Below are 24524 nucleotides of genomic sequence, written 5' to 3' on the forward strand. Positions count from 1 at the left end.
AAAGATAAAGCCAAATGTCTGGTTAGCGTTTTCTGGATACCCGGGGGAAAGACTTTAACATGTGTTCCATCCAAGCTCTAGTGTTTTTGGATTCTGTAGGAATCAACAAAACAAAAATATCATTATGTGTTTCTGGTGTGACGCTAGTTTAAATATAGTGTACATGACGACTCACCATGAGGGACTCGCCTTTTACGACGATTGATAATTTTACTTCCTGTTATTTTCTCTCTTTTTTTTCAAGAGATGGGAAAGTGATGCCAGATGAGTTAGATCCGCTTCCATTTTTGCTTTATTTTCATTTCTAGAATAAGAAACCATAACCCTTTTACGCGTTCGTTAGTACTGAAAGCCGATCAGGGTGTGGTGTACAAACTTCAAAGTGAACATTTGATTGCCAGACCAATGCAGTGAGTTTGTGAAAATTGGCAAACATTCTTACGCTACAAAGCATGTCGCGAAAAAACCCATAATACATGAAAGGGGAGACACTTTTCTTCGCATATTTGTGGTGGTAAAATAACGAAACTAAAAACGACATCGTACAATGTCGTACGGATGGCGTTGTGTTGCATAGAAAGCGTTTTCATTTTGAAAATTCCCTTCTCCCATCCCCGAAAACGTCGCCTCCCCCATCTGGGCGCCAAGAAAGCCGAGCCCTACCGGTAACAAATGGCGCCCGTGAACTTGAGAGATGGCGCTGGGTGAAACAGAAGGTCGAAAGCGATAAAAAGAGAATAGGGACGGAATTTATGACAGTCGCATGTCGCCGGAATCGTGGGATTAGTGTATTGGTGTGCCTTTAGGGAGGAAATCATCTACAGCGGAAAAAGGTAACTATTTCATTTAGTTGAATAGTGTGCAATGTTTATCAATTTTATTTTATTTACTTACGCATTTAGAACTAATACTATCTTTTCATAATTATTTTTCTTTTTTATAAGATAGGTTGTTGGAATAGTTTTTTTTTCTACGGTTTTGAAATATTTTTTGTGATTTAAAAAACTTTTTCCATGTTATATATTTGATAACTATTTCCATTATATTTCGTATTTTGTTATTCTTTTCTTTTGTATCAGCAATTATATTATAATATATTAATTATATTATATTTTTATATTATATTATTTATGTTGTAATATTTCCTTTGATTATGCTTTTTTATTATTATTTTTTATTATTTTGTTTTAAAGGTCAGAGTTCCTAACAATAAGATAATTTAATAGTTCTTTTTCGTTCTTTATATTTCGTTTTCTTCATCAAAGTAATCTTTGCGTTTCAAAAATAATAATCTCATTACTTTCCAACTTCACATTTTTAGTAGTAATCAACCATTTAGGATGGTAAATAATAGCAACGATCTCTTTCAATCAGCCTATACGGGAGAGCTTGTAATCTGTACTCATTTCACGTTTGATGAGACGGGCCGGCATTGCTTCTAATCTGCACCGTTCTCCATTCATCGCGGATAGAACGTTCCCTGCAAAAGGTACTCCCCAAGAGAACCCACCGAATCCGGAACGGCAGAGATTACGAATAATACGTAAATTTTTCCGCACTCGCTCGCACGCTCGCACGCGAATAAAGAAGCAACGCGAAAGGACAACAGTGAACCCACGAACACGAACCGCAAAGACGCGAAGCACACAAACACCGATTCCGAACGCTTAAAAGTTTGCGCACGCAATCGAACCGGGCAACCGGCTCCAATTCAGTTCGCAAACGTACGCCGGTTCGGGCGGATTGTGGTTGTAAACGGTTGCCGTTTTGCCAAACACGGTACCGTGCGAAGATCAGTCGATCGGTAGAAGGGTTGCTGGTTAGAAAAAAAAACGAGCTTTACTCTAAACGCATCCATAATGCCGGTCATAACGAGAAGCGGTCGGCCGAACGAGGAGCTGCTGAAGGCAACGCGTGGCACTAACGTAATGTACGCAAGTGGTCCAACGACGACAAGCAGCAGCATCACGACGACAATGATCAAACCGACGCTACATCAATCCCGAACGCGCTTCCTACCGATCGAGTTCGATCGTAATGGCGTAAGTGAATGTGCTTGGAGCAATATTCCTGTCAACGATCCTGTCTCAACGGCGTGTCAGAGTGAGGTCCCAAGGAGTGGTGCATGTGTTCCTTATGCAATTTAGGTGAAGCGAAAAAGAAAACAAAACCCCTTGGTGTCGCATGTTTTATGAGGTTAGCGAAGAGATTATACTGTGCGGTTTAATTTAAATTTAGCCTACTCTAAACGATGAAGCACAATTCGCGGTGCGATTTATTCTCGTAGTGGCAAGCCGATGGAACACGCTGCAAGTAAAGCAAACCAGTGCAGGTTCGTTGTGGATATTCATCACTGAAACGTCCTCAGTACGCGACCGCGATAGTACGTGAAACATTCACTCCATCGTACAATCGCAGTGCATCTTGTTTTTGTTTTTGCGGATAGTGCGTTAGTTTGTTTCGACCTTCATGCTCTAACCAACAAACCATGACCGGCAGGAAGTGAACGAACCGGCGTACAAGACCATGTAGCATCCGAACTCGATGCTATCGGCGATAAAAAAACCACTTCGTGAGAAGCATGCGGGTACCTCCAAAATGTTTATTCATCCAATTCGCTTGCTATCTACTGTACCCATTTGCTGGGCCAAAATGTTGTGGTTCTTTATCGTACATGCTAACTGCTCCTTCCAGGTTCCAGAGCACCGTTCTAATTGGACCCACCGAAAAAAAATGAAACCGGTTTTTGTTTTGGTTTTCGGTTATTGCGACCTTCCGCGTGTTTGTGCTTAAGAATGGTTGCATATAACCGAGGCCGAGGATGTGAAGTACCATGGACATGCTTTGTGTTGTTGTATGTTCATTTAACTTATCTTCTTGTGATGATTTCCCAACAAGAAGTTGTGATTTATACACCTTTGGAGTTATGTTGCGTTTTTTATATTTGTTTTTCGGTTTGAGTATTTTTGAGGGTTTTCATAATGATATTTTTATATGGTTCATTTCAATGACACTTAATTTTTGACAGCTCTAGGTCTAAGTAGTACAAATTGTAAATACGTTTTTAAAATCGCTTCGGCTAAAACATTTTTTGAAGAAGTTTTTTAGCAAACAAAACATTACTTCCTATCTGCTTTTGGTTTGTCGCATGGCACATTCATTAATTCGTTCGATTTGTCGCACCTCAGGTTCGCGTAATGATGTTAATCAAGTTGTCACACCCGATAGTCAATAGCAGTATGCGTAGTTGCCGTATAACAGTAGGACACTTTGTTTATTTATGCAATTAAACATTCGTCACGGCCATGTGTTGGTGGGTGAACGTAGCTCTGAATCAACGCTTCGATGGGAATTTCAATGTCGTTTGATTTTCCCTACTTGTCGGATATTCATTGATGTTAGTTGGATTTTAATCGTGTTTAGTTCTACATAGTAATTACATGGAATGTTTTTTTTTGCGAAATACCAGTGGAACATTGAGTCACAATCTGTCTGATGGGGTTTGAACATCGGTTAACGGTTTATTAAACAAAGCAACAAAGAACCAACAAATGCTTTATTGGACATAATGCAATATTTTCCCTTTACCAGCGGAACTAATCGATGGACGCTAAAGGCTTTGCTGTGTCTTTTTTGTTTCCTCGTTCGAACAGAGATAACATGGAGCAACAGGTTGGTTGCGTGGCTTATCGGAAAAGATATGAAACTAACTTTGATAATGCTGACATCTGTTTCGATTTGAATGTAGCCAGCATGGCTCCGGTCACAGACCGATCGATATTTTCCGGCACGGCTTAGATTGCTCTTGATTGGGCAACTTCATAGCTGGTGAGCGTGCGGTAATGGTTTTCTCGAATTTTTTGGCCACTAAGTGATATTACAAAGAAGCACTCCCACTTGCTCTGTCTCACCGGCAGCGATATAATTTGATGTCTCGACCAATAGCCGGCAACTTATTTATGGCCGGCTTGAGTTTGGATGAAATGCTGGATCATAATGCTATTAGATGATTCAAAGGTGTATGTTTTTTTTCTGTAAGCCAATTGGCGACAATGACCACAGACAACAATGAATGAGTTCCTTTTTTCGTGCTTGAAGGACGCTGTAATTCTCTGTCTGCAACTTTCGTAGACTTGTCCAGAACACAAAGGGATAAATATCGGTTGTAATATGAAAAAAAAACTAATCTTTTGTGACCTTTGTTCAGGAGCACTTCATTGAGCATTTGGTTTTTAAACTGTACGGGTTGCTATCTTTTTTACCACAGCTATAAACTACCTTTCCCTTATTCAATCTCTTCTTAGGTTTCATTATCCAGTCCTTTAACGCAAACAATGATGCTAAAGTTTTGCGAGAACTTTCCTCATGAAACAAATACATTTAAAAAAATCATAAATGCAGGTCATGAATTAATGGATCAAACCAAACATATTTTTTAGTAAAAGCCTTGAAAATAAATAAATCCAATAAGTGTGTCACTACTGCATATAGTGTCGCATATTCATATCGAACCCATGCTGCTTAATAGCTAGACATTTAAAATGGCTTTGTTCCATTAACGGGGATCGGTAGTGTCATGTGGAGAGATTTGATTTTCGTTTTTACTAAACTAGACACATGAACTAAACACATGAAAAAGTAAGGATTTTTTCTCGTATGTCAGTAGTTAGTAATTTAACTATAACAACATGATGAATAAGTAGTAGATTCCACAAAAATATTCCACGTAAATTACCCTTGAAGAGTTCTACAAACTAGGAGCGTTTTATATCAACTTAAATATGCAAAACCCCTAAACATCGCTGGATAGAAAAGCTTCTCCACAGAGTGTTAAATAGTGCCCGTAAAAGAATAAATCGCCAAACGCTTGCAAATATTGGCCGGTTGGCGTTTAATGTAATTAATTTTAACATTGAGCGTCGTCACGCAAAACATAACTGGCCACTCCTCAAACTCTGACACGAGGAATGAGACTCTCGGATGTTACTGTTCAAAGGTTTAACCTCTGGGTACAATTATCACCACCTCGCTTCAGGGTTATTAACGTCTTCGTCTATTTTCTAGCGCGCTTACCCGAAACCTGATCCGCAGCGACCGGCATACGTCCAGGACTACTACAAACTGCGTACCGACTGTCTGCGGACGGGCACACTGTTCGAAGATGCCGAATTTCCTGCCGATGATTCTTCGCTACACTATTCGTCCATTTCGGGCCGTCCGTCCCAGTACAAGTGGTTGCGACCGCACGAAATCAGCCCGGACGCGGTGTTTGATGCCGATGGGTTCTCCCGGTTTGACATCCAACAGGGACTGTTGGGTGATTGCTGGCTGTTGGCGGCAGCGGCAAATCTTACCACCTTCCCGGTACTCTTTAGCCGTGTCGTTCCGGACGACAATGATCGCATACAGGGTGGCCGCAAGGGGGTAGATTATGCCGGTATCTTTCACTTTCGCTTCTGGCGATTCGGCCAATGGTACGATGTGGTAGTTGACGATCGACTTCCGACATTGCGCGGTCAGCTCGTGTACATCAAGTCATCCACGAAGCATGAGTTCTGGAGTGCTCTGCTGGAGAAAGCGTACGCAAAACTGTTCGGCTCGTACGAAGCACTGTCGGGAGGATCCGCTAGTGAGGCGATGGAAGACTTTACCGGTGGACTTACTGAGGGTTACGAGATGAAGGACGCTCCGGACACGCTGTTCGAGATGATCGAGAAAGGCTGCAATAACTATGCAATGTTTGCGTGCAGCATTGAGGCTGGTGCAGGCGAGATGGAACAGGTCACATCACAGGGTCTCGTGAAGGGACACGCGTACTCCATCACCAAGGCACAAGCCGTCGATATCGAGACGCCCAGAGTGAAGGGCAAAATTCAGCTAGTTCGTTTACGAAATCCGTGGGGTAACGAGAACGAATGGAACGGAGCATGGAGTGACAAGTCGCCGGAGTGGCGTTTCATTACCGAGGACACGAAGCGTTCGATTGGGTTAACGTTTGAGGTGGACGGCGAGTTTTGGATGTCTTTCCCAGACTTTCGCAAATACTTTGATCGTATCGAAATGTGTCACCTTAGCCCTGATTGTCCTATCGCACTGCAGGAGAGCCGTTTTGCCTGGCGTCAGTCCGCGTTCGAAGGCGAATGGGTGTTGGGTAGTACGGCTGGCGGATGTCGCAACTTTCTGGACACCTTCGTGCATAATCCGCAGTACGTGATCCGACTGGACGATCCCGATGCGGATGATGACGAGAAGCTGTGCACAATGATCGTGTCCCTCATCCAGAAGAATCGAAGATCTAAACGTAACAAAGGCATCACGTGTCTCACGATCGGTTTTGCGATCTATCGAGTGGAGCCGAACGATCTACAGCGAAAACCACTGTCTCGTGAGTTTTTTACGGGTCATCTGTCGGTGGCTAAGTCCACGTTCATCAATCTGCGTGAGGTGACGTGCCGATTTAGACTACCGCCTGCATCGTACGTCATCATACCGTCAACGTTTGACCCGAACGAGGAAGGCGAGTTTATGATCCGGGTGTTCTCCGAATGTCCTAGCAACATGCAGGAGAATGACAGCGCAATTGGCATTGGTACACCGCCGGTAAGTATTTTGGGAAGCATGTTGTCCAAATTATAGACGAATAGTTTGTGGAATGAGAAATGTACTTTATACAGCACGTTGCACGTAGAAAAACATGTTTGTAGGATGTAGTTTTAGAGTTCATGAGCAGGATAATGAAAACCTTGAAACATTTTCCCGTCACACGTATTTCTCTTCAAGTCAGCAACCTCGTAGGAACATAATTGTTCTTTAATAGCAATGTCAAGATTTTCCAATTGTTAGAATTCGTAAAAACACTCGTTCATAGCATCGGACAGAGAAAAAATCATGACTCTTGTAAATAACATTACTTCCCCTAAGGGTTCACCAACTAAACCATCTGTCGGAGTTGGGTCGCCTACAAAACCATCCTCAAAAGTAAGTGTTCGTTGTATGCAAATATGTCTTCACTCTTAATTGCTTTCTATTTGCACCTTCGATTGTGTATTGGCATGTTGTCCATCGACTAATTGGTGTACTGTGTGTTTTAGGAGACGGATCTTGGAGTGACCGACGCACAGAGAGCTACCATGGAGCGGCTATTCATAGAGGTGGCCGGAACGGACGGTGAGGTAGATTGGATGGAACTTAAACTGGTGCTGGATCGTTGTTTCCGTGAGGATATCGCTAAAGCTTCGCGAGGTATCTCCCAAACCTACCAAACGCGTGCCACTCCGATAGAGAAGCGATCCGTACCGACGACGGCCACTGCACCAGGGACAGGACTGGAAAGAAGTATCTGCGGTGTATGGACCATGTTGCAGCAACTATTTCGTGATGTTGCTGGTGGAGATAACAATCCAGTACGTCAAGCGAATGGAACTGCAGCCAGCGCCGGTGAGCAGACGGAACTTATTCAAAGTGAAAATGTCTCCCAAGTGCATGGTAAGTTAAGGTGAAATGTGTGATTGTAAAAAAGCAGCATCTACAGACTTCTTTTTTCCTTGTTGTTCTAGCGGATCCAACTAATCCGGGCTTTTCGAAGGATGCTTGCCGCTCGATGGTTGCCATGCTGGATGAGGATGGTTCGGGGAAGCTTGGTTTGATGGAGTTCCAGAAATTGCTGGCCGATATCGCACGTTGGAAGGGTGTATTTAAACAGTACGACAATGACCAGAGCGGACGGATCAGTCCGTTCGAGCTGCGGGCTGCCCTTCAGTCGGCCGGTTACACACTGAACAATCACATCATTAACATGCTGATGCATCGGTACGGTTCGAAGGAGGGCGAAATATGGTTCGATGACTTTATTACCTGTGCCGTAAAGATCCGTACCATGTTCGGTAGGTTGTGGCGGGTGGAACACAAACAAAGGCAAACATGAAACAGTCAACTCATTTAAGCTTCTGTTTCTTACTCACAGATATCTTCAAAGCGCGCGATCTAAGCAATCGAAACGAAGCACGGTTTACGCTGGAGGAATGGATCACGAAAACGATCTACTCGTGAGCACTCCGGAAGCATGTTACTCTCACATATGGACCAGTAATGGTGGCGGTTAGGTGGCTTGGGCAAAGCGTAACCACCTTACCTCACACACATCAAAAGGTAATAATTCGAATTTCTTTTACAAATACTGTTTGCTAAATGTTTCTGACTATCTGTGTTCGGTGTATTTAAATACACATTACAAATAATGAAGAGTTTCATCTAAAAGATGACGTATACAACCTACCAATGTTGAAGGATCTTTAATTGACCACAGAAAGAACAGGAGGGTTTAGTCGGCTGTGTATTATAGTTTATTCGTTTTGGTTATGAATAAGATTGCAAAAGCATACGATTAAGTCATGTTTACTGGAATAAGTCTACATAGTTTTAAATGCATTTTATGGCGTTTTTCGTTGGGGTTTCGTTACACGCTGCGATGTGGAAGTTTAAGCTGTCTCCTGATGTAAGACATCTAAAAATAGGAAAACAGATAGAATTATAATTATTGTACTCTCTGTGCATTATACTGAAGCGGCTTCATACCGATCGCATGCCGACATTCGGCTGCACACAGCACATAATCGATCAGCTCTATCTGTGATCGGTTTAAGTCCACAACCATCCGCAACAGCTTGCACAGGATACGATTGTTTATGTTGAAACCCGAGGATCGCAAAGCTTGGCGCAACTCCCGGCGGTCCAGCGTACCGCTACCATCCGTATCGTACAACCGGAACACCGTTTCCCACTGATAAACGTCACGCACAATCGTACGAAACTGTTCGTACCCGATCGTATCCTGCCCGTCAGCAACACGGCCTAACAGAAGCTTAACAATCCGTTCTAACTCTTGCCGATGAATTGGTTGTTCCTCGGTGCAATAATGACGGGTTTTGCGTGAATTCGATCGCATCCAGAAGCATGCACACAGCTGCATAACACAGGAGTAGAATTTTCGCAACGGGGAAGAACCGGTCCGTTTCACTTCCACCCTTGGTAGCTGATTTGAAGTGGAGATCTGCCGGAAAAATTGCTCCCATAGAATTTCTTGCAAATAGTTCGTTTCCAGCTGTTGGTAAGCGTTAGCCCGATTGTAGAATGCGTTCGCAAGCAAAGCCCAACGTGGTGTGTCGAAAAATTTGCCCTGCTCAGTGACCCGATCGTCGAGTGTGCCGAAGCACAGAATGGCGTCGTTCTCGCACAGAGTGTTACCTCGTGCGGTGAAGATACGCAACAAATAATCACCTTCTTCTCCCGGTTCGAATGTAGAAGGAATGACAAGATACAGTCCGGCATCGAGTGTTAACCGGCAGCTTATCTCCCGCGCATTAATAAAGATCGATCCACCGACGATAGCGTGATCGTGCTGCTGGAAGAACGTCTTCGGGACGGGTTTCTGGCGCAAATCTTCACTCGTCACCTTGTACACGATGAAGCCGATCGTAAGGCTTGGTAGTGCGTCCGCTCGGCGATACTTTTGCATCAGCGCAATAACGACACCGGAAGCGGCTGTACCGTCCTGCACGTGCACCGTATACTGTGGGTTGATTGAAAACGTATCGAGAAACGACACATTGCCACCGGCAGTTGTATCACGTATCCATTGACCGTCCAGTGCGCTCAGTTCCCAGCGGTAATGCTTTGAAGTCCGTTCGCCCATGTCTTCATCAACGCTGTGCTGTTCCGGCGAAAGATGACAAACCTCTAGTCGATCGAATTGTTTCATAAAGTCGTTCAGCTCGATCCAGAACTCGCCATCATTTTCAAGCGTTAATCCAATTTGCTTCCTTTCGCCCGAACTGAGAGCTTTCCATTCGCGTGACTTATCACTCCATCTTCCGTTCCATTCCACACCGGTTCCCCAGGGGTTGCGTACCCGCAGCAATCGGATATGATCGGCATCACTCACCAAACCCACGATCGTGTGCACCTTTGTGATGGAGTACGAATGTCCACGGAGCAGGCCCTCCTTGGTAGCAACGTTTTCTCCCGTTGGGTCACTCTGAAAGGAAGGAAATGTCTCGTTAGTTGCAGCAGTGCTTCACCAGAGCTGGTGATCTAACCTTCAAGTTGCAAGCAAACAAAGATCCCATCTCGGATCCACTTCTCAGTATATCCCACAGCTGTTCCTCCCTGCCAACCATCTTCTTGGGCTGATAAAATTCGGTTAACCCTCCGGTAAGATCCTGCATAGCTTCCCGTGCCGTGCCACCATCGAGCGCTCCATACGAACCGTAAAATTTCGCGTACGCCTTCTCCAGCAAGGCGCTCCAGAACTCGTCCCCGTTGGCAGACCTACCAAACAGAAGCTTACCGTTGGTGTCTGTTGGCAGCCGATCGTCGATCACGACATCCACCCACTGACCAAACTCCCAAAAGCGAAAATGGAAAATGCCAGCGTACTGCTCAGCGGAAAAGCTGTTGTCCACCGGTAGTACACGCTTGAACAGCCACGGATGGGCGGTCAGGTTGGCAGCAGCAGTAAGCAACCAGCAATCGTTCAGCGCACCCTGGCAGATGTCCAGCCGGGATGCTCCGTCAACGAAGAATCGAGCAGTGGGAGAAATTTCCTTCGGCCGTTTCCACCGAACGGCTGAGATTCGGGGCATCGCAATGGAAGCGTCCGAAGCGGGGAACTCGGGATCTTCGAAAAGTTGCCGCTGGGTGAGACATTTTTGTTGCAACGTGTAGAAGCTTTGGTGATTGCTGGCGGTATCGTATCTAGGCTGGAAAGTATTGAGAAACAGTTTTAATGATCGTGGAATGTGATAAAGAATGGAGAAAAAGATGCCATTGTATCGCACGTGAGGGAGACACGTGTTTGCACAAGTGTTTGATTGTAGCTGACTGTAATTCCGATTAGTCTTAGTAGTTAAATCCAATGTAGAAAATTCAGTACTTCAATTGGGAAGATTCGAATAGTCCAAATAATTCAAAGCAGCTGTAAATGAGATCATTAAGCCTTATCGTTCCGTACTTTATCGTCGGTTTGTTTGTTGGATACTTTTATAGCTTTAGATGAAGCAATAATTTTAAAATTTAAATTTAAAACAAAATTCTAAAATGAACTAGCATGCATTGGGCTGAGTCTTAGATTAGAGTACATAAAAATCTCGCTCATGACTAACGCTACAAATCTCGTTTCAAGCAATGGCACATTAGCGAATTAAACAAATGTGTAAACATAACGAATCAGCCGCCAAATACTTATCAGCAAACACTCTTAGTGGTTCCATACGTTGTACAATGGATGGAGGAAAGCGATAAGGGCCAATTGCTATAACCCTGACCGAGCGAAACGTTAACCTTTGTGTAATGAAACATTTGTGACAAAATGGTTCCATCGATGCGTACTGGAAATTTTTTACAACTTTCTCCTTGGAATATTTTTGTTTTTCGCTTTTATTTACCATGACCCACATGGTAAGAAGGTTTTCCTCAAACAAATTTACCTCATCATTTTCAAATGTAACCGGTAAAAAGCGTGTTGACGATCGAGAACTAAGAAACACAGAACTTGAACTATTGAGTTGATCGTTCGGTGAAACTATGTCTGAACACTGTTTAACGGCCATTATTAACACTTGGTATAGTAGAATGGTTTTTTGTTATATTCACCACATAATGATACTGATCTTAACTGTAACCGTTTAACCTTAACCAATTCACAATTAATTGAAGACGGTTTCTGGGCTGGAAACGTATGGCAAGAACACTTCACTGTACGTCTACACTAGGGCTGTTGTCGTTGCGGTTTGATTCTAGCCAGCGAATGATTCGCACAACCCCGTATCGAGCATTCGCATATCGTCTTATCTCTTTAGCAGGAGAGGAGAACAAAACTAGTTCTCAACAGCAGTGAAGAATGTTGCTGTTTCGCCCCTATGGCAACAAGTTCTTGAATGTGTCACGTTTGGTGCGTGACAGGGTTTCACTTCCGGCGTACGCACACACTCTAGCCACAATCCACCGGGACTGGATCACCTTGGAGAAGCTACCGCAAAGCGACCTCCATCGATCATGATGAAAATGCAGGTGCAGTTACATCGGAAACACTGATACGGTGCACCATATGGATCGTACAACATCCGCTATATATTATTGCGCCTCCATTTACGGTGAACATCCACTCGATCTGGTAAGGCTTGAAAAAAAGGCTTTGGAACTAAACGATAGCAATCTGGCGTCCAACGTGTTTGATAGATACGAATTAAAGCCGTACAAACGAAGCGAACCGGCGTTCCGCGCAACGTAGAAAATGTTAACCGCGACCACGACCACGGTCAAACCGTATGCCCGTTACTCTGTTCGCTCGAGACCGTCAATATTTGCCGCGGCGTGTCGTTTTAAAATGCTAAAGAGAGAATCAATCCTTTTTACACGAGAGCAGAGAGTTTGCTTCCGAGAGTGGATGAAGCATACATATATTAGCGGGAAGTACCAAACGGGTGTTACACACCAACGCCATCTATCGCTGGGTACCTAGAGGTAGACGTGGCAAACAGATAAAAGAACGTTTTATTTAGTATTTATATCATATAACAATAATGATAGATTTTTATTACATTATACTTACGCAATTCGTGATCAGGTGATATTTTTAGAAGAAATAGAAAGTAAATAAAATATCAGGGGTGTAACTTGTAATTGTAATTACCCGCCAATTTAAATTATCGTCCCACATTCTCACGCTCATTCGGTTCATTAGGCACTTTGTATTGTCTCATCTCACCACTCCGAGAGAGACCAAGTGAGAATGATTATTTTGATTTCAGGTTTTACATTCTCTTTATTTCATAAACTAGAACATTTTTTGTAGATAATAACATTTCTAAAACGTTTTAAAAACTGTTCTCCTTCAACACTTAAAACAAAATTGCCAAAATTTGAAAAGGCTTTTCGCTCAATACACTGTAAAGTACGTCACATACGTTTTTTGACATTGACATTTGACAGCCGCTGTCACCGTACGCTACACCATGCTCTCTTTCGTACAGCGAGGCGCGAGCAGGCAAACACCATTCACTCGATAACGGTGAAAACAAAATGTCTACTTCTACCCAACGAGTGCAGTGAGACTTTTTCCGTGTCCACGGTGTAACACAGCGGCAGCTCGTGCGTAATTTTCACGATCCGCGTCGTACGGCGAATTTCCCAAGTGCACATTCACATACATCACTGCGCGATTACGCTGGGCCCGGGGGCCATCGCAACGGGTGCGTATTGGGTAAAGCAATATCGGTGGCTTTTCATCTCGAGCCCACAGTTCTCGCTCGCGGCTAGTGCTTTCTCGTTTTCGTGGATTGTTTGTGGCTGTGTTTCGCTCCATCTCGCGTGTTGGAGATTCGCACACCCATTCTCATCCGTCGTCCATTCATTTCCTTGGCGAGCCAAACGACGACGACGGGCTTTTCGGTTGTGTGTTGTTGGTTGCGCCCTCGTTTGTCGTTGATGTGGCGCTAGTGTGTGGTATTATTTTCAACCTCCTTTGGTTCGCTTATTGCGGGCAGTTAAGAAAAAAACAGATCTGATCGGGTTAGTTTGTGAAAATGGAAACGGTTCTGAAACGCAGCAAGACCCCAAGCGTTAGTTTGGAAGGCTGACAAACAAGGCAGGCTTGGAAAAACGTCCGCGCGTGTTGTACGCTTATGTGTACCTGTGTGTGTGTGTGTGTGTGTGCAAGCTGGTGCTCGAATTTGTGCGAAGGAATCAGGCCGAAACGTCGACGACGTTTTCTTTCACGGTGCCCATAAATGGAACCAAATGCCGCCACCGTTTTTCCTCGCGGATTTTCACCATTGAGTGATGAAGCTTGTTCGTTGTAGCAATTCTGACAGCTTTTCCCAATTTGCAAATGGGTGAACCAATCTTGGCAAACATGTATTTTGATAGGTAGTGAGTTTTTCCTAATTTACAGTGCCAAACGGCTAGGAAGATTTTTCGTCTTCTTGCAGCATTTTCACCCGTCCTCAGTCTCTGTTGCGCTTGAAGTTGCACACACATACAACGCTAGCGCTGTTACTCATAGTGCGGTGGTTGTACGTTGGAGCTGGTGAAAGGCAACGGCTCGTGCATATGTGTGTGTGTGTGTGCGTTGGAGCTGAAAATAAGAATAAGATCAGACCTCAGGTGAACGGGAAAAACAGAAAGAAAGAATAAACCCGAAGCGAAATGATGAAGAAGAAGAGTTTGCAATGGAAATGGTGTGTGCATCTCGCGTGATATTTCAATGTGTGTTCATGTGCGTGCGCGCGCGTGTGTGTGTAATATGGCTCCGTTTTAACAAATGAATGAAAAATATGAAACAAAAGCAGATGAAATTGAAATAGGCAGAAAAAAAACATCTCTTTTCTCTCTATCTCATCTCCTGTATGAGTGCGGTGTAAGTGTGACGTACGTGTGACGTGTGCAGAAAACAGGGGCTGGTAGAGTACCACAAAACCTAAATGTGTGCGAGAGATAGCAAATAAACGGGCGAGCGCGAGTGTGAGAGAGAGAACGAGAGAATGGATGAGAGCAAAAATGCAAAATCGATCTCGTTTCGAGCAAATTTGCTTGGAAAGTCACGGTTTTTGCTTGCAAGTGAAATGTAATCTGCTTCGCTGTGTGCGTCAATGTGTGCGTGTGTGCGATTGTGACAGCTCGTGCGTGAATAACGCGGCTTAGCGTTCTATTTTTCGCGTTCCTATTACTCACCAGCTAATAGGGGGATTATTGTTTCGAGTGTCTGCTTTGATTATTCGTCGATTTGTGAGGTATTTTTTTGTTGCTTTTTAAAGAACGGCGAAAAAAACATACATCACGCAACCACTGATGATGGCCGGGACAGTTGTGTCTGTTGTCACACCAACACACACACATGCGTGCACACGAAGTTAAAGGACGGACCTAGAGCTGAAGTCTAGCAAAGAGGCAAAGTAAAAATCTGAAGAACATTAAGAAGAAAAACCAGTATCTCCGGATGGGGTGTATAGAAAGGGTGTATACGAAAAAAAAACATCTCTTGAGGTTTGCGGTACATCTCTCTCTCTTTCTCGCTCTCTTCACGCTCATTTATGAAAGGAAGGAAAGTCATGGATGTGTGTGCATACGGCATAGTAACTTTACCCCCGGTCAACACGTCGCTTGTGTTGGTTTTTGTGCAGGATTCAACAGCATATGCTCTGCACATAGAACTGCGCACACACTCACACACACAATAGCATAGGTAGTGTTGGGCGGTGTGGTGGTAGCGGGAGGAGAATAAGAAAACATACGCATAATTTAGGTAATGTAGAGAATGAAAAAATGATGAAGCAGCATCTCCAATTGGAGAGGGTGCAGTGTTCAGCACACCTGTGAAAAGGCAAGAATAATTGCCGAGCAGCGAATTATCGTGAAAACATATTTTTTAATAAAAAAAAAATAGAATGACAGCAGAGAAACAATAACAACAAAAACGCAGTACTCGTGCTGATTTGACAGTTCCAAACTTTCTGTGCGCTGTGTCGTCATCGAAACGACAAATGTTTTTTTTTCTCGCTCCGTGTGAGTTTGCTCTTGTTCTCACTACGGATCGATAGAGGGCAGATAAGTTTGTTCCGATTTTATTTGTTTCCCTGCATAAGGAGAGACAAGAAAAACATTGTTTTTTGGAAAAAAGAGGACAAATTATTTATTTTCAATTTTGTTTTTGCAATTTTGGATATTGAACGATTAAAAGAAAAAAATGTTTGTTATTGTTTTTCGGTTTGACTGTCATTCGCCCATGCTGAGCTGAGTGCAATAATTAAGAAATTAAGGTTGCTCTTCATGTCTTGCTTTTTTTTTAAATGTTTTATCCCCTTTGTTGGATAGATATGTGTGAGTGTATACTGGCGCCGGGTTGCATTTCTTCTTGTTCAAGAAAATGTATATGAATCTGTGTGTGTGTGTGTGTATACAGAGTTGTACACAAAACGGTGTTGAAGGTGTGAAAAGAGGCCCTTAATAAAGATGTGCTTCAGCAAACATATAAAAAAGGCGTCTCGGATAGAATTAGGGAGTAACAGACATTGCTGTATGAGGGAGAAAACAGCAAAAAAAGGGAGTTCTAATATGAAGATCAATTTCGTCGAAACCCAGTACGTTGCAGCTGATGAATTAAACGAAACTCCGAATGCACTTCAACAAATTGAATTTACTACAATAAAACAAAAGTGTAAACTGTTCCAAAATACACAGACACGCAAACACGGGGTTGTGCGTTCGCGACTATGCAAAACAACACATTTTATGATTAGATTTCAATTGCATCTTTCCACCCTTCCATGCGACTTCATTCTTCATTCGCCTTACTTGCATTTGCGCTCGAAGAAGCTGATGCTGGGCGTCCTAATCTGGGTGTGGATGTATTCGTGCGCTTTTCGGTAGTGACTGGGTTCGGTTCAACTGTGAAAAAGCATCCCCAATCAGGTAGCAGCAGCAGCAGCAGGCCGTGAAAGCGAGGAAAGGTTTGCAAAAACAGTGCCTGCTGCAATCTGCGAGCAATAACAACGGGTGTGTTGTATGTTTGTGTACGTGTGTGCGTGTGAGACGTTATGATTTGACGTTTTCAGTGCGGCGAGTAAAATCTGCAATTCAAATGTACCCGAAGCGGGAGCAACAGATAGTTCACGAAAGTAGAGCCCCGTTTTCTGGAGCTTTACCGAGGATATTTACAGGTAACTATAAGTGCTTTAACATCTCTTATTTATATTTTTGGAAAGGTAACGTTGTTTGATTTGTAAGATGACAATTGCTTTGGAACACGTACAGCCAGGGTTTTAAAATGTCCTTGAAATTTAGTGGTAGTGTCATCAGTTTTCACATGACAAAACCTTTACCAAACCTCATTCTGCTCGTTTCTTCATAAACAAAAAAAGGAAAAGAAAGCTAAAATTGGCTCACCAAGACTTCTTGAAGTGAAAGTATCAAAACCGAAATCATTGTTATCTGTATTTTTTTGACTCAACGAATAGTTGAAGAAAAATTATTTTAATTTTACACATATTGGTTTAGTATTCTTATTATATTTTTTTATCTATAATTATCTCAAAATCTAACTTGTTTGATTGTGTAAAGTATAAAGTTTGTTGGTTAATTTTTCCTGGAAAAAAACCATTCTGTGTCACCAATGGGGAGTGACATTTTCCCATGAGATATATGGGTGGCTGCTTTTTTTTCAAGCGGAAAAAAGAGTTGTTGCGTGTGAAAATTAACGCATCGGGAGGGGGTTGCCACCTTCTAAAGTTGGAAGCAAATAGAAAAAGAGGTCACCAAAGCATATCACCTACGCCCACGCTTTCCCCCCTTCCATTTCGGAACATTTCCCAAATTCTCATCTCCGGATAATCTCCATGTGGGATTTCTCTTCCCACATGTGGCCACATGCCACTCGTTTTTTTTTCCTTCCTCTTCGTGTGGTCCAATGAGAGTTTGGCTGTGTGTAAAGGCGGTCAAACATTGGTCAACTCAGTCGGCGATGCGTTTCAAAGTCACTTCACCCATTTGGCCAATGTTTTTAATCGGCCCAAAAAAGGCAAAGGACTGAAGGTTCTGCTGCTTATTTATCTAGACAAAGAATGAGTTTTGAAAAAAGAAAATTATTTTTCATTATTGAACATATTTGTTGATTTTTTTTAGGTTTTTCTTTTTGTCCAATTTAAATGGCGCCATTGCTGTTGATGTGTTTATGTTAGTCTAATTGTGATTAAATAATTATTTCATGCAGAACTACGATGATAACCAAGACACTATACACAGATGGTGCTATTACATACAGCATTAATCGCTTTAATTTTCCCGGAACGCATTCGTCGCTGATAAGAGGCTGACAACTGAACCCGGAAATGGCATTACATTTTCTAACGAGTTTAAAATCTCTATAGATAACTCTTTTTAAATAAACAACAACAAAAACCCTTTAAAATTATGCTAGTAATCATTTTCAATATTTTGATAACGTAAATACATTGATGTTAAGAACTTTTTACACGAGCTCGTAAAAGTACTACGGACTTTTATGCTCCAAACTCAGCCAGCAGCAACAGCTGCTTAACTCCCCCTGAACAGATGGTGAGACCACAGGGCGTGCGTGTTACATCATCGGCCGTAGTAAATTCAACCGGCAGAACGTACGCGGAAAAATCTCGCACCGAAAATACGATTCGTCATCGGTCACACACGGTACGTCCCGACCTACATTCGAACCGATTCCGATTTGATTCCGCCTGTCGCAATTTTTGGTTGGTGGAAATGGTTTGTGCCTTCACCTCTGTTGGGATATCTTGGGTGGAAATTGTTTGCTCCACTCTCATATATTGGGATGTAAATTTTAGTGTTTTGATTTTATTAGTGAAGTAAAGATATTTGTTTATAAGAACAATTAAACAGTGATATTATAGAGGGAAAATGTTATTCAACGATAAGACAAAACGTTTTGAGCGGGAAAGCTACATGAAACAGTTACAAAAAAACTAGTTGAAACTACAGTAGAACGTCGATTTACCGGGGGGCGGATTAACCGTGCGCCGAAAATTGACAGCTATTGAGCGCCGATATTTGACAGCTGTACAGACGTTCTACTGTATCTTGCTATACCCAATTATTGTCTCATAATATTTATCTAAGTTTTTTCCCAAGACGCCATAAACTAGTGTATATACAGTGGTACGTAGATTATCCGTGCTCATCAGGACTCGACCCTGGCCGGAAAAGCGAATATCATAATATAATAGGCACAACTCTTTTTATTGATAAATATTAGTATTTAGTGTGCGGACTTTTTTCTTCTAAAGCAAGATGGTAATTTTCTTATTTTTACTTTGCAAAATAAATCTGTTCTATTTGGTCGAACTTGAGTCAATTATATCATTCCCTATTGAGGCTTTTATTTCTTGCCATCACCGGTTTGCAGTTAATATGTCAATTCACCTTTGGAACTGTCATTTCCGAGCTGCACGGATAATGGGACAGCCGGATAAAAAGGTACCCGGAAAATCGGCGCTCCACTGTACCTGATGTTTTAATCTTATCTTTTAAGTTGTAATTTTTCAAAAGTTGTTTTTTTTTCGAAGTTTCGAACTTCTTCCTTAACATAACATATGGTGTAAAAGCTCCCTATTACGTACGTCAATTTGCTCAGTTGTCAGTTCGTAAAATGGGAAAAGCTGTTTGATGTGGGGAAACAAATATTTAAACATTCTCATCAATCAATCCCCCACTAGAACCGTACGGTGGCTGCTGTTGCCGTAAAACGAAAGGAAGAGGACCAAGAAGAAAAATAAGAAGAAGAAGGGATGGGATGGGAAAAGGGCGAGCCCCTTGCCTTGGTGGCGTTCGGAGCAACAAGCGGTTACACTGCCGACAGCAGCAAGCACATTAACATCCGTCGTATTTGCTGTTGTTTTTTTTTACCTTTCCCAACTTTTCAAACGCAACCTATACGCACACAAACACACCAATGATTGTACTATGGTGTGGCCCTTCTTTATGCTGCTTCATGTCTTTTCAATTCTCTTACCCTATTACCCACCTATGCGTCTCTGTGTGTTTGTTTGTTAGATGGAGTACATTCGTTGTTGGATGTTTTTTCTCTCTCTTCTCTTTATTCTTGTGGGGTAATTTTCCCTTTTTTTCATTTTCACATATTTTACCCTCAAGAACTTCTCAAGATTCTTCCATAACTTCCTCGCTAACGTAAAAAAAACCCAATACTCACCAGAACCAGACGAATGTGAAGTGTGGTACGGGAGGTTGTGTTGCGCTTGATCGAATTGTACCGGGCGAATGAACTTTTTTTTCCTGTGTGTCTAATGCAAGCATAACCGCTTGATGTTCTTTTCCTCCCTTGCGAGTGTGTGTGTATGTGGAACGGACGCCACTCGCACACGTTTTCGACCATCTTCCGGTTCTATTGTGTCTGTTTTCGGAAAGTGGCGAACGGACGAATAGCGTTGAAAGGAAGACGTCTAACGGACCCCGACGTCGGCCGATGGTTATCAACGAAGACACATGAAAAAGCGTACAAAATCACCTCTTGAAAGAATGATAGATTGTTTAGCATAGAAACAGTGTTTAGCCCCTCAGTGGGGCCAGTGTGAGAAACCCGCCAACATTTGTGGCGTTTAGAAAACCAAATTGCTTTGTTTCGTTTCTGACTGGTTTTTTTTTCTTTCTTTTATTCGCCATTCGATTGCATATGTGCATAAACGTATGTTAAAGTTGCGATCCACTTGTTTTTCTGTTGTGCAAAGCTTCAAAAAGGTGGTGAACGGTTGCATTTACCGGTTGTTAGCATCCATTAGTACGATTCAATTTAAACACTTTTCTTCTTCAATTATAGTACAATTGAAGTAACATAAAATGTTTTACGATCAGACATTATTAAACAAATAACGGACTGATTTTAGAGATTTTTCATACGAGTTCCATACCAGCTGATGATGAATTTCGCTCGATATGTTGAAGATTTGTCCAAACTAAAGTCTCCCTGCGGGAGAAGAAATGTACATTGTTAGGTACCTCATGTCCTCTAGATATAGCTGATCTAACAGATATAATATCCTTTGGCTTCTGGAAATAGATCAGAGCCTCAAATGGACTCCTAGATCTAGCTGTCAGAGGTCTTGATGTGGCCTAAAAAGGGTTGCAGAAGTTGAGGATGAAGATCTCGAGCAAAGTAAAAGTTGAAGAAGTATCTGGACAAGTTGGACATTGTTATATAAAGGTACAGGTCAGGAATAAAGTTATCTTGTACCAAAGAGATAAGCATCCAGGACTCTCACACAATTTTCCTGAAGAAGGTCTTCCAGCAATTGTTTTTTTTCCAGGATAAAGGAATTGTTTTGTTTTCCTTCACGTTTCGCGAAGATTTGGGATAAGGACACAAAATGTCTTTTGTTAATTGCACACTTTTATCATAAAATATCACACAAAAGAGTTTGTGATCCTTGAAGCACACGGACCTAGTAAAATGCCAAGATCGTCGACCTTTCCAATTTCTCCTAAAACTGGTAGAATTCTGTTAAATTAAAATCCCAAACGTAGGATCTCTCCATTTTTTTTTTGAGGTTAAAACGAAGAGATCAAGTTTCCGACCAGACCATGAGAACGATACTAATCAATAAATCATGTACTCACAAAGATGATGCCACAGCATAAATCTCCATTTGGCAAATGGCTCAGATTTGTGATTAATTATGTCAAGTGCACACAGTGCACAAGCACGCAAAACTGTGAGTGGAAAACGACCTCGCACACTTCGGCAAATGAAAATATCGCTTGTGTGTCTGTGTGTGTCCTAGTCGTTAATTAGTCTTCTCTTTAACGCAATCCGATGATTATCCCATCGTCGTGCCTAGAGTGCTGTGCAATGTCGGCACTAATTTTTCCAAGCAAATTGAATAGATTCTATCACTGTGGTGTGCCGGCGATCCCATCCGGCGAGAGTGTGTTTGCTCGTTGAAATATCCCCGAAGATGTTGCCGATGGTTGCTCTCCAATTTTCTTCTACTAATCGTAGACGTTCTATTGCGCCACGCAATATGCAAACAAGAAGGGTAGTAATTTCCCATCCCCATTCGCGAGAGAGAGAGAGAGAGAGAGAGAGAGAGAGAGAGAGAAGTGAGAGCATAACATATTTTTTCCCTTTTGCAATGGCAGTCGTCGGTGCCGTGGCGATGCAACTCACCGTACAGAAGTAAGATTAGACCAACATCATCCTTTTTTTTTTGGTACGGCTTTGGCTTCTTCATTGGCGATGGGGCACTTGAGCTCTTCCGTGCTCGTCCTGGTTGATTGTGATTCGGTTTTGGTTCCGAAACCGGTCGCGCTTTCGTCCATGTTTCTACACTTTGGCTGCAAGGGTGGGTGTATTGTTTTCCACCACCCATCCACATCTGGGTGTGAGGTTTATTTTACGACGCTATTTTCTCCTTTGACGTCAGCGGAAAACTCACGGGTTTCATGCTCATGCTTACAATCAACCCTGCTGTTTCTATCTGTGTGTGGGTGGGGTGGTATAAGGGGTGTGATTGGGGATGTGTGGAGGATGTGCTCCTGCTATTTACGAAAACGCACGTGAGAACGAGAGCACACCGGCGAGGAAGCTCATGAAAAAAGTGCAAACTCTGAGCAAACGTGGCATATGGAGAGCGTTTTGATGCGTTTCCACTTTTTTTTCTATGTGCGAATCAAACGATCAACGTTAACTTTATTGTTGAAAATAGTACTATCTCTATTCCTGGCCCTGAAAATTTTTCCTTCCTGTCACACTGAGCACACGGACTATGTTTGCTTGTGGGTGGATGAGTTTTCAACCCAAGAGCGTAGCGGCGTTTGCTTTGCTTCGCAAAAATTCGCTGCAGCAAGTAAGCTTTTTTGTCCCGAACAAGTGCCATTCGATTGGTCGTGCGCGAGAAGATGCTACCGCACATGACGTCAAATGTGATGTGTTTGGTTAGACGAGGGAAGCATCCACACCACACACCCTCTCTACATGTTACCACACCCTCATTGGCGTCTGGTGGCGCTTCACCTGCCGAGAGCCAGCCAATCGGAAATGTCAGGTGGTTTTTTGTTTTGTTTTTAGCTTTTGGCAAAGTAAGTAGCGGCATTTGCAACATTTTATCATTTAGGTTACAACGAAATTATGAACATCAATTAGCCGGCCAGACAAAAACAAAGACGTAGCAAAGTGTGGTGACGATTATAATTTTAACAAAAGCAATTGATGATATTGTTTGAAGCATCTTAATTGTCGCCTTTGTCAGTAGTACTGGTGGTCTATTACTGAATCTTTTCCCTTAAAAATGAACAAAAGTTTTTTTTCAAAATAATTTTAATTTTTACATGTTTTATTGATTGTTTTCTTTTGCCATTACAGTAAGCTGATTTATGATTTTATTTGAACATTTAATTTTTTTTATTTAAACAGAAAACAGATTTTTATTCTCGTTTGTTCGTTCTTAATTATATTTTTTATCTTCTTATTATTTATTATTCTTTCATGATTCTTTTCTTATTTTCTTATTATATTATTTTCTTATTATTATTTCTTATTTTTCTTTTATTATTATTATTATTATTATTTTACATTAATTTATTATGTTTTTTGTTAAAATAGATTATCTTTTAATCGTTTAGATTTCCTTCATTACTACTAAGTTCCGATTATTTGTGCGATTATCTTGCTTCCCAATTTCATCGCTCAACATTGCATTTCCGATTGTTATTTCGAACGGCTTATCTGTCTTATAGCGAGTGTTAACAGTAATGGTACAATAAAATGGCAAATAAATAATAAAACACCACGATTGACCTCCTAGTCCACCAACCTGAACCGGACAGCTTCACGCATGAAGGATCATGCCCCACCAAGTGTTTTATATTAATATGTGTTGGTGCCTCTATATGGGAGCCTCAATTGACCTCGTACCTATCACCAATATGTTGCGCGCCCTACTTCCTTATTTCTTTGATTAAAGTAGACGCGAAAACAAAAAATTACTCACAAAAAAAGGGAAAAAAGCCGATAGACAGAGATACCCATCAATATCATCATTCAGCCTAGTTTCGGTTCGAACACGCCTATCTGCCTTCCTGTGTTGCGTGTGCAGTAAGATTATTTGTTTCTTCATTTCATGCACACTGCCTTCAAACAGTGCTCATCATCCCCCTCCCCCTGGGTGGTGGGTCCTGGGTGAAGGTTTTGTTTTTTTTTTGTATTGTCGCGAAGGGCCAGCAAAACAATTCCCGCAGCGATAGTTTACTGGTGTTTCGGGGTTGTTTTTCGGTGCATGTGTAAGGATTAACTTGCGGGCATCAGGCGAATCATCACGGTCAGCTTAAAAATGAGGCCAACACACAGTTGGGTGCCCGGTGGGGTGGGGGGCCACCGACAGTGTGTGGTGAGTGCACACCACAGGGTTTTCGCTTCTTTTATTATGTCGATCGTTTTTGGGGTGAAAAAAGTGGAGGAAGCACGTGAAGAACCGTTCGATGTTCGAACGTTCCCGGAATCGGAAGCTTCCTCGGTTGGGGTTGAAAAAAAAAGAGCAAAAAAAAAAGACAGACGCGCCATCAGCATAAGTAATTAATCTTTATGACCTCATGCACTGTTGGGTTCCCCCGAAACCGTTCGACATTGTCGCACAATGCAACAATGTACGCTACCCGCCGTCATTGACTGATGTAATGGTGGATGGTTTGGGAGGGGTGGTGTAAGGAATGGGGAAGAAAAAAGGTCATCGTACGATAGTAAAACACGACACAGTCTAGTTCCCCACTTTCCGAGAATAGGAAACAAACATGTGAAGAAAGAATGACATGAGACAGAACGTAAAGATGCGATGAATGACGGTTGTTGTTTTATTGTTTGAATTTTTATAACTTTTTTTTTGAAATCTTTTTTTTGTTGGGTTTTTTTTCGTGTTTCGGAAAAATGTCCCCCCCCTCCAATTGGGTCCAATTTGTGGGTGGGAAATTTCCCAATG

The 24524-nt window shown here is 42.3% G+C and overlaps 3 protein-coding genes across 4 annotated transcripts in view; 2 read left to right on the top strand and 1 right to left on the bottom strand.

The window, feature by feature from the left end:
* Positions 1-1287: 1287 nt before the first annotated feature.
* Positions 1288-8274, top strand: LOC125768358 (calpain-A-like). Of its 2 annotated transcripts, XM_049435889.1 has the most exons (6): positions 1288-2042; positions 5065-6600; positions 6922-6978; positions 7092-7485; positions 7557-7883; positions 7964-8274. In XM_049435889.1, exons 1-6 carry the CDS (start codon positions 1860-1862, stop codon positions 8047-8049), a joined length of 2583 nt encoding a protein of 860 aa, XP_049291846.1. In that variant the 5' UTR covers positions 1288-1859; the 3' UTR covers positions 8050-8274. The 2 variants fall into 2 exon arrangements, with proteins under 2 accessions (XP_049291846.1, XP_049291847.1); XM_049435890.1 differs by lacking the exon at positions 6922-6978.
* Positions 8275-8319: 45 nt separating this feature from the next.
* LOC125768361 (calpain-A-like) lies at positions 8320-12364 on the bottom strand. Its single transcript, XM_049435902.1, has 4 exons — positions 11484-12364; positions 10095-10757; positions 8575-10033; positions 8320-8503 (listed from the first exon to the last, which is right to left on the bottom strand). The coding sequence occupies exons 1-4, from the start codon at positions 11604-11606 to the stop codon at positions 8478-8480; spliced, it is 2271 nt and encodes a 756-aa protein (XP_049291859.1). The 5' UTR covers positions 11607-12364; the 3' UTR covers positions 8320-8477.
* A 739-nt stretch (positions 12365-13103) lies between these two features.
* The window catches only part of LOC125768433 (uncharacterized), a 64845-nt gene continuing 53424 nt past the window's right edge, over positions 13104-24524 (top strand). The window contains exon 1 of the mRNA XM_049436064.1: positions 13104-13247. The gene's annotated coding sequence lies outside the window, so the exon portion shown is untranslated. The remainder of the gene's footprint in view (positions 13248-24524) is intronic.

The sequence above is a fragment of the Anopheles funestus genome, chromosome 3RL, assembly GCF_943734845.2.
Source record: "Anopheles funestus chromosome 3RL, idAnoFuneDA-416_04, whole genome shotgun sequence".
Lineage (NCBI taxonomy): Eukaryota > Metazoa > Arthropoda > Insecta > Diptera > Culicidae > Anopheles > Anopheles funestus.

Coding starts and splice junctions, on each gene's coding strand:
- LOC125768358 (XM_049435889.1), top strand. CDS start 1,860: ATGCCGGTCATAACGAGAAGCGGTCGGCCGAACGAGGAGCTGCTGAAG. Junction 6,601..6,921: donor TTGGCATTGGTACACCGCCG/GTAAGTATTTTG, acceptor ACTTCCCCTAAG/GGTTCACCAACTAAACCATC. Junction 7,884..7,963: donor AAAGATCCGTACCATGTTCG/GTAGGTTGTGGC, acceptor TCTTACTCACAG/ATATCTTCAAAGCGCGCGAT.
- LOC125768361 (XM_049435902.1), bottom strand. CDS start 11,606: ATGGCCGTTAAACAGTGTTCAGACATAGTTTCACCGAACGATCAACTC. Junction 10,758..11,483: donor TTACATTTGAAAATGATGAG/GTAAATTTGTTT, acceptor AATACTTTCCAG/CCTAGATACGATACCGCCAG. Junction 10,034..10,094: donor TGTTTGCTTGCAACTTGAAG/GTTAGATCACCA, acceptor CCTTCCTTTCAG/AGTGACCCAACGGGAGAAAA.